This window comes from Gossypium hirsutum, chromosome A02 (assembly GCF_007990345.1).
Source record: "Gossypium hirsutum isolate 1008001.06 chromosome A02, Gossypium_hirsutum_v2.1, whole genome shotgun sequence".
In the NCBI taxonomy this organism is placed as follows: domain Eukaryota; kingdom Viridiplantae; phylum Streptophyta; class Magnoliopsida; order Malvales; family Malvaceae; genus Gossypium; species Gossypium hirsutum.
The window spans coordinates 15,529,601-15,539,989 of NC_053425.1; the positions used below are offsets into that span (position 1 = coordinate 15,529,601).

The 10,389-nt window shown below is 31.8% G+C and overlaps 1 protein-coding gene and 1 long non-coding RNA gene across 3 annotated transcripts; both read left to right on the forward strand.

Moving 5' to 3' along the window:
• Positions 1-1,619: 1,619 nt before the first annotated feature.
• On the forward strand, positions 1,620-4,210 carry LOC107951430 (uncharacterized). Of its 2 annotated transcripts, XR_005907769.1 has the most exons (4): positions 1,622-1,841; positions 2,087-2,590; positions 2,707-3,012; positions 4,070-4,210. It is a non-coding gene; the product is annotated as an uncharacterized lncRNA (long non-coding RNA). The 2 variants fall into 2 exon arrangements; XR_005907767.1 differs by having other exon boundaries at positions 1,620-1,841; positions 2,087-3,012; positions 4,070-4,084.
• A 465-nt stretch (positions 4,211-4,675) lies between these two features.
• On the forward strand, positions 4,676-5,787 carry LOC107952570 (uncharacterized). Its single transcript, XM_016887787.2, has 4 exons — positions 4,676-4,826; positions 4,907-4,999; positions 5,077-5,178; positions 5,337-5,787. Exons 3-4 carry the CDS (start codon positions 5,152-5,154, stop codon positions 5,751-5,753), a joined length of 444 nt encoding a protein of 147 aa, XP_016743276.1. The 5' UTR covers positions 4,676-4,826; positions 4,907-4,999; positions 5,077-5,151; the 3' UTR covers positions 5,754-5,787.
• The last annotated feature ends 4,602 nt before the right edge of the window (positions 5,788-10,389 follow it).

Here is a 10,389-nt window from a genome sequence, read left to right on the forward strand (position 1 = left end):
TCCAAAATGACGATTTTGGTCTGCGAAAATAGAAAACCGGTTCTGAAGTCAGTTACGTACGAGGAAGGATTAGCACCCTCGACACGCCCAAAATTGGTACTTAATCGATTATTTAAGTCCTAAATGTCGAAAATTAAAGATTTGGACAGAGTTCAAAATACGATCCTCCTTTTATTGGCTTTTAAAACATTTAGGTAAGTCAAATGTGTGTTAAAGACCATCTCACCTTGAGGTAAAACATTACATCCAGTACGTTAGGACACAACATTTTTGACCCTCAAATGTGATTTTACCTTTAAAACGTTCGTTTTAGCTTTAAGAGGATATTCGAATATTCAAAATAAACAAAGAAAGCGAAACCCAATACGTTAGGGCACGATCCTTTGAATTCTTTAAATACCGAACATTGCCTTGTTTAAAATTTTTTAGAGTGAACCGGTAAAAGGATATTCTGATATTCAAAACAAACAAAGAAAGCGAAACCCAGTACGTTAGGGCACGATCCTTCGAATTCTTTAAATACTGAACATTGCCTTTGAATTAAAAAACGAAGATAATGGTATGTCACATGCAAATAACATTACCATAATAACCTAAACGATGCATACTAACAATAAAACATAGTAGCAAAAAGGTTTGATGACAAATAAAAAAAATGGTAATGGTAACATATTAATAACGTATAAACAAAAGAAATAAAACAATTATATAAATATATAAAACGGAAGATAATAGGAAAAAAAGATTCCTAATAATATACATATTAATAATAAGAAAATAGTTGAAATAAACAAAGTATAAATTTTAAAACGGGATCTTTAAAAAAAAATAATAATAATAGCTGTATACGTACAATTAAGAAAAATAATTTAAAAAAAATAAACAAATAATAATACACAATATACAAGTAGAATAATATGGAGTCAATAATAAAATATATATATAGATAGATAAAGAAAGGATCTATAAAAAAATAATAAGGTGAAAACAATAATATATATACATATGGAGGGCTAAAACAAATTAACAATATAAAAATCAAACTAATAATGTAAAATGACTTGTTTAAAACGAGTTTTAAAAGAAAGACTAATAGATGATAGAATAATAAAGGAAAAAAAAATAAATGAACCTAATAAAGAAAACATAAAATGAAATAGGTAAATAGTAATAATAATAGTAGATATAACCGTAATTATATAAAAACACGAAAAGTAAAAATATATATAGTAATAGGTTTTAAAGAAATAAAAATATTGGATAAAAGAATGCTGAGAATATCTATTAAATAAGTTATAATAATATATTAATAGTATAGTAAAACGTAACAATATTAAAAAAGTGATAAAATAATAAAGTCATAGTAGTAAATAAAAACTTAATGTGATAAAAATTGTACAAAGTTGATTAATTTAACAACATGATAATTAACAATGTCAATAAAATAACTAATTTAATAATAAAGTAAGCCAAATGGCTAAGAAAGGACTAAAATCGGGCCAAAACAGAAATTTGGGACAAGTTTGAAAAAAGAAATATAAAACATTGAAAAGATAGAAATCACAGAAGGATCAAAAGCACAATAAAACCAAAAAAGTAAAGTGGCGCTATTCCCTTTGCAATTAAAACCAGAAAAACCAAAGGGTTGTCTGCCATTTTCTAAAGCAAAATTAAAACACCCCATTTACCAACCCATTTGCCGAAACTGGAAAAAACAATGGGGCTTTCACCCTTCTTCCCTCTGCTAGGACCAGTGAACGCGCCCATCATCGCCGGACCACCACCAGATCTAGTGGCCGACATCGCGCAATAGGGGTTTCAACCCCGTTTTAAAACACGCGGTAAGTGTATTCATTTTTCCCCTTTCTAGTACTATTTTTGAGAAAGAAAAACAAATCGAAACTTAAAAGGTGTGAGATCTGAAAGAAAATCACCTAACAATCAATTTCTCTGCGATTTTCCTCTGTGTCTTGTGGTATTTGTTCGTATATTCTCTTTTTTAAATCCAAAAAAAACGTAAAAAAAATACACTGTTTAAACGAGTTTATATAGCCTAATTTCTAACTACTTGTTGCGTGCTTGCTAGTGCCAAGCGGAGATCGTGGGGAGGTGGTGTGGCGCACGACTCGGAGTTGCGCGACGTGCGGAGCCCGGCTTGCGGCGCTGGCTTCCCTGATGCTGGGTTTCTCATTTCCTTTTTTGTTTTATTGGTATTTGGGCTTGTGTTTTGTTTTGTATATTGGGCTGAGAGATGTGGGTTAAGTTTTGGGTAATCTGTTGGGCTTTGGGTTTGTTTTAAATTTGGTCCTACAACTATATTCATTAAAATCACATGACTATCACATCTTGATGCAAGATCTATTTCCAGTTGCTTTACGGTGCTGTATGTCAAAGAAGGTAACGTCCTGTATAATTGAACTGTCCAATATAATGAAAGCAATTTGTGGCAAAGTTCTGAATGTTGAAGAACTTGAAAAAGTACAAGATCGAGCCGCTTTGACATTATGTAATTTGGAGAACATTTTTCCACCTTCCTTCTTCACAATTATGGTGCACCTTGTCATTCATCTCCCTCGTGAAGCAATAATTGGTGGGCTGGTTTTCTATCGTTGGATGTATCCAATTGAAATGTGCTAATTTATTTCAAAGGCATTCACCTTTATACCTATAGTTACCAGTTTTGATAATGTTGTATATGGTGTTTAGGTTCCTAAGCAAATTGAAGTCTTATTGCCGTAACAAGCGTTATCCGAAAGGATCAATTGCTGAAGGCTACTTGGCAGAGGAGTGTATGACATTCTGTTCTAGATATTTAGAAGATGTTGAAACAAGATTGAATAGACCAAGTAGAAATGCCGGACTCAATGATCCTAGTTTAGCCGAAACTTATTTATTTTAAAGTTATGGAGAACCAATCGGCAAAGTTGAAATTGCAAAATTAGATGACCGATCTTGGATACAAGCACATAGATATGTTCTTTTCCACCACGATGCACTTGAACAATTACGCAAGTAAGTTCTAGAATATGATAAATATTCATCTTTTTTTGATTTGTTTATTTTTTAACGAATTAAACATGTTTTTAACATAGTGAGTACAAACAAGTCTTAAGATCTCGTTCACGTTCATGAAGATTACAACATCGCGAGATTAATAGGTTATTCGCAGAATCTTTACATGAATGGTTAAGCCAAACAGTATGCAACTCAACATTTTATTGAAAAATAATAATGTTTTCTCATAACATTTACAATTACTCAATTTACTTTTGATTCAATAGGTTTGGAGTGGGAATGTCGTTAATGACGAAGTTAAATGGCTTTCCCAAGGTCCGAATTGAGTAGTAAAAAGATATAGTGGCTTCATCATGAATGGATTCAGATTTCATACCAAATATCGCGAGAGATTGGGGAGAACTCAAAATTATGGAGTAGTTGTTAATTTTTTAATTACAAGTTACGTTAGTGCTAGGGACAGTAATCCTGTCGAGGGAAATGTGGAGTATTACGGACTTCTAAACGACATTATTGAGTTGCATTACTATGGAAAATGGAAAGTTGTCTTATTTCTTTGTGATTGGGCTGATGCTAATACTGCTCGCGAAATTAAAAATGATCAGTTTGGTTTTACAATGGTGAATTTCTCTCGATTAATTCACACTGGAGAACATTTGATAGACGAGCCATATGTATTTTCTTCTCAAGTTAAACAAGTTTTTTACTCGAAAGATCCAATTGATGAGGGTTGGTACGTTGTACTCCGAAACACCCCTAGAGACTTGTTTGACATTAGGAATGGAAGTAGGATGACATCGTTGAAAGATCAGAAACTTTACCTTTTCCAGAACAAAACTTAAATGAAAATATCCCTAATACTAGTACACAATTTCAATGGGTTCGTCAGGATGTGGGCGAAGATATTTACGATTTATGATGTAGTAAGATTTTATGATTTTTTTTATATGTAATGTTATAATTTTAACATTGGTCATGTTATATAATTTAACTATTTTATATTTACTATTGTTGTTATTTCTTACTAAGATTTTAACTATTTTATGTGTTGCAGGAAAAATGCCTAGAAGAAGATTAAGAGATCTTAGTATTGTACAAAATACTACAAATTTGGAAGAAGTAAGTACTGAACAGCAGACAGTTGTTGGATCTTCAAGCGTGCCGGAGACACTTGACGATTCTGTGGAATTTCAAAGTAATGTTAAGTTTATTTTACAAATTGTATTAAATTTTATTACTGATTTATTTTTAAATTTCAATATAGTAATAATATTTTATTTTTCAGCTGAAAATGGTGGGACGCGCAGAGGTCGAGGACGTACGCTCCTAACAGATTTATATAACTTAAATTCTGTCGAGCGTGTCAAAGTAACTAGAAACAGCCATGGTCAGCCTGTTGGACAGGAAGCTCGACTTTTAGCAGGCTATTTGGGCATTATAGCACGAAATGCCAATATGTTGCCCATCAACTACGAATCATGGCATAACATGCCTGATAGCAATAAAAAATCAAGCTCTCTCTAATATTAAGGTAACAAAACGTTAATGTAATTTATCATACTTTGGTTTAAGTTTCATTTATATATAATTCCTATATTTGTGTTTTTTAGGAGAGGTTTGCTTTAGAGGTCTCTGATGCTTATATCAAGAAGGCATTGGGTAAAAAATGGAGAGACCATAAAAGTAGTTTGAAAAAAGAATATTTTAAAAAACCCATAAGCCTCGAAGAAAAATTGCAAAATGTCCCACCGGGAATGCTGAGGTACCAATAGGAAGATGCAGTTCAATTTTGGAATTCGAAGAAAGGAGAGGTATTATGTACTTGCAAACTCTTATAAATTTTTCGGTTTTTAGTATTTACTATATACGTAATAATAATTTCATTATATAGGACCGTGAGCGAGTTGGAACAAGCAGCAGGCAAAATAAAAAATTTACGTACACGGCAGGGTCGAGAAGTTTTGCTTGTGTAGCTCAGGCCGCGGTACTACGGATTTATTAATTATATCAAGTATTAATGACTTTTTACTATTAAATAATATTTTTACTACTATATTGTAGGAAGCCTCGTCTGGTCAAAAAGTTGGATGCCTTCAGCTTTTTGACATTACGCACAGGAAAAAAGATGGAACTCCGATGACATCTGAGGCTGCAGAAATTATGGTATATTTACTTAATAAAATTTTATTTCATTATAAATATTTATAATATTTAATTATAATGTTTTAATTTGTCGTTTTTATTAGTTTAATTTAAATAATGTTATGTTGTATTCCTTTTTATTGTATATTTTGTTTCTAACTCTTTGACTGATTTATTAGGAGAAACTAAAAGATAAGAAGGCAGAGTATGAAGCGACTGCTTCGACTAATAGTTCTGTTAATTTTGAGGATATTGATAACATAATTATTAATAAAGTTTTGGGTCCTGAAAGGTATGGTCGGGTTAGATTTCAAGGATCTAGTGTTAACCCGACCCAATATTTTGGATCCATCTCGCACCAATACATGCCTTCCGGGAGTCAAAGTCAAGTTGAAGTTCAGAGGCTAAAAGATCAGATAGTTCAGATACAAGCTAGCACAGATGAGCAAATTTCTCAACTTAGAGCGGAGGCAGCAGCGCGGGAGGAGGAGGTAGCAGTGAGGGAGGCGGAGCAAAACAGAAAATACAATGAACTTCAGCTACAGCTTCAGTCTATGATGACTATGTTCCAGCAATTTCAAAATCCGCCATCTTAGACATTTGTTTTCTTGTAACTTTTAACATTATTGTAAGAAGATTTTGAATATTCATTTACAATTTATATAATATATTTTTCGTATAATTTTGTATTATTTAAATTTGCGGGTTTTGGTTGGATTTCATAGTATATTTGCTGTTTTTGGTTCAATTTCTTGCAGGAGGGTTGGATATAGATGCAAAAATAAATATTGCAAAACTGGGCAAATTAGCGGCGTTTGTTTGAAAAAGCGTCGCTAAAAGTCTTGGTCTTTAGCGGCGTTTTTTTCAAACAAATGCCGCTAATTTTAGCGACGTTACATATAGCGACATTTTTTGCGGCACTTGGGAAAGCGCCGCTAAAAGTATTAGCGGCTCTTAACAATGCCGCTAAAGGCAAAAAAAAGCCGCTAAAAGTCTATTTTCCTGTAGTGTTGGTTGGTTTTATATATATATGTGTTTGTTTTTGAAGCCATATTATGGTATGGTAAATTGAACTAAATCTAGATAGGTGCATGTGAGTTCAATTCTATGTTTAAGTGCTCATGAACTAGGCAAATTGATTTGAATTTGGTATGTTTATAATTTGGATTAAAATGATGCTTTGATGAATTGTTTTGATGATATGAAATGTTTGAAATTTCTGTCTATTTTATCTGTAAACTCTGGTAATACTCTGTAACCTAGTTCCGGCGAGGGATACGGGTTGAGAGTGCTACAATCTATCATCTTCATTTCCATTTGGAGTAACCCCTCATAGAAATACTGCACAAGCGATTGTTCAGTCTGGCCATGTTGTGGACAACTTGCACACAACTTTTTGTATCGTTCCCAGTAATCATAGAGCAATTCAGTCTCCTTTTGCCAAATTCCTACAATATCTCTTCTTAACTCGGCTGCCCGAGCTGCTGGAAAAAATCTGCAATAAATAAAGGAGACGTATCAGACCATGTATTAACTAAACCGGGAGGTAAATAAAATAGCCATTCTCTAACAGAGTCGGTTAATGAAAAAGGAAAAGCTTGAAATTTAATTTGATCATCGGTTACTCCCTTTGGTTTCATGCTTATGCAAACCATGTGGAATTCTTTAAGATGAGTGTACGGGTTCTCATTTTTTAAACCACGGAAAGTGGGCAATAAATGAATTAAGCCTGACTTTAATTCAAATGGTGTTACTCTCATCAGATAAGTTATGCACAATCTCTAGTGCTCATCAAGTGTCATAGTGAGTTGTCAAATAGTTTGATTTACCATTTCGTCTGGTTCATCGAATGAGAAAATATCTTCGGTATAAAATCCTATTTCAAACTCGGGTTGTGGTCGTTTACTGCACCGAATAGCTTCTCTTCGTAGTGTTTGAGCCAACTTTTCTATTTCTGATTCAAATTCTAGAGTCTTTGGTTCTGATATCAAAACAAATCAAAGTTAGAATAATTTTCAGTCCCCTACAACGATGCCAAAATTTGATGGGCGTCAAAACCACCAAATATAAATTCCTATGCTTTAACTTAATTAAATAGTAGTATAGCGTAGTATCCCACAGGGACTGGGATTCCTAATTTTCTTATATTTGTGACCAGATTTCTAAGTCTAGGTAACTGTCATCCTTTAATTTGAATGTGTGGAGCTAAAAAAAATAAAAAGGGGGGTTTTAGTTGATAATAATATATAAAAAACAAATACAAAATAAAGTAAAAACAAAATTATGATTACAAAATAAATTAAGTGAAATAAAATAAACTGGTGAATCAAATATATTAAAACTTAGCCTCAGCTTCGGTACACTCCGAACTTGAACTGATCCTTGAAAAATGGTTTTTCCCTTCCAAGCGATAAGTTGGTTATAACAATTAAGGATGCCTCAACCGCCAACTTTTCCTTGTGTAGTCAGCTCCAGTACGACTTGCAAATCGACCCTTGTCAAATTTCTAACTATGAAGCTCGTGCTTGTAATATAAGATTTCAATGGCCTTGCGATCTAGAAAGTCCAACTCGAATTAATGGCCTCAACTCGAATTAATATGATAGAGGTCCAACTAGCCCTTACCTATATGGACAGGCCAATTTGTTAACGGGAATTTGAACTTGGTAGACAATCGACTCATTTTTCCAATTGTACGCCAAACAACTCCAACCCAACGCGCGCTTTTTGAATTGAAATTGAATTAACTTTAAGTGATGAATATGTACTATCTCATATACTGAAGAGATAGCAAATATCGTGTTGAAAAGTTTTTTAGTATAGGTTCATATCTCACGATATTTTGTTGGAGCAATCATCAGGCTAAAGCTAAAAGGGACTTAGTAAAGCATAAGATTAATCATGTTAGTTGATGTATGGAAATGGTTTTAAATGAAAATAGTGGAAGGTGGAAAGGGAAAGGGACTTCGGAAGTAATTTAACTAAAATAATAAAATGGAAAAAGAATGACAGAATGCCTGCACTTTAGCTTTGATGAGTGAAAGAAAAGAAAGAAAGAAATTGCATTCAATTTCCAAATGTATTCCAGTATGTTTTCAAAGGCCACCAACACTAAGTATTTATACACATTCCTCATGCTAAATTTAGCAAGATTTTTTTTCTTAAAAAATACCAACTAAAAATTAGATTCATACTATTCATAGAATTTTGACAATTTCAAAATAAAAATTTGATTTTAACCAGTCAACCACTAATTCTTCAATTCCTCAACTTGGCCTTCCTCTTTGTTTTTTCGTTCCAATTTAGTTCATTTTATTTGATTTTGAATTTCGGTATTCTAATTTCATCCCTGATAAGAAAGACACAAATTTAATAACATTTTATTAAAAAATTAACTAAAAATAAATACATTAAAAACACAAAATTTACTTGCTATCATACTCCATTGGGGAGAACTTATAAAACATTCAACAAAAATATCCAACATTAGATCCTTGAAGACAATGATCTAGTTCAAGGCGGTAAGTAATTATTATGGAAGAATGCAACAAAGATCAAGTGCTTGAAATTCTGTTATTTTTGTTATTATTTTAAAACGCTACGTGTTGGCGTTAGAAACTTTAATGAAATGGTGTGTCGTTGCTAGGGTCTGAGTCATGTTCAAAACGATTCATTTTGAGGTTATACCGTTCAATAAAACGGTGCGTTTAAGGCAGCTGTTAGTAACAACTGACCATACTGTTTCAGAAATCATTACTTTCCCTCTTAAGCACCATCCATGAGGGAAAACAGTTAAGCAAATTTTGGAATTGATTTTGCTCATCTCTCATCTTCCTCTCTCTCTTTTCCTCTTCGCTGGCAAAATCTTTTGTTCGATTTCTTCCCTTATCAAAATTGAAGAATGTTAATTATCTACCCAGTTTCAGAATAAGGAATGGGTCACGATTCAGCTTTCGGGATTTGTTGTTGAATATGGGAAAAAGGATCGAATTTGGGTGTTTCTCAAATTTGAGGGTTTAGGATTCTTTGGATTTTGGGGTTAATCTAATAGCATCATGGTAAAATTTTCAGCGGAATGCGATTCTTGGAGTGAATGTACCCGTTTTCTTTTTTTGCCTTTATTTCATTGAATCACGTGTTCAATATTTTTAAGAGAATGAATGAGTTAAAATTTTATAAATTAAAATTTCATCATTAAAATAAAAAGAAAAACAAAATTTCATGTCACTTTTGTAAACAGGAGAATTAGACAATGTTAAAAATTGTTCTTATTTATATGTTTTAAATATTACAACAATTAAATTGATTTATTTAATAATATAAGGATTAATTTGATTGACTTACTATAAAATAAGGTCTTTACAAGTACATTTATTGAATTCAATATGTTATATCAATAAATTTAAAAAAAAAAATTAATATTGTTAGTTGGATCTGAATTTTAAAATTTAAAAAGTATAAAAATTAATTTCTTGAAAATAAAAATACAATGACTAAATTTCAAGATTTCAATATTTTAACCTATTCTTAACTACTTGCAATTATATTAATATAAATTTTGAAAATTAAAAAATGGAAAAGGACTTTAATAATAATGATGCAAAATCTCAAGATCTAGATCAAATAATAAGAAATGAGAATTGAATATTAAAGACAAGATTTATGTATTTTTTTTATTTATATATATTCTACATATTTTTTTAATTTTTTTAGAATTAGGATCAAATTGAGACCATTTGTAAATTTTGAGGGTTAATTTTTTAAAATTATGACTAAATTGATATAATATGTAAAAGTTAAGGACTAAATTTATTATTATACCTATCTTTAGCTTACTGTTTGTAATTTTAACGTAAGTGACCAAAATGATCAAACTTTGTACTGTGAGTGCTTAAATTATAATTTTTTAAAATTTTAAGTTTGAATAAAAAATTGTGATAACTAGATTACCCTTATCGAAACCCTTTTTTTTAAAAAAGAGAGAATTTTGAAAACGGAAGTCGTCACCAACCTTTTTAGGTGTGATTGGATCACCTTATAAAATATTTTGGTCTACGAAAAATGTGAGGAAACGGGTTCGGGAGTCGGTTACGCACGAGGAAGGATTAGCACCCTCGCAACGCCCAAAATTGGTACCAAATTGAATAGTTTTCTATCTTAATGTCAAAAGTTTGAAAGAATTTAAAAATAGGATTCTTTTTTAAAAACCGAAATGATTTGAGCCGAAAATCG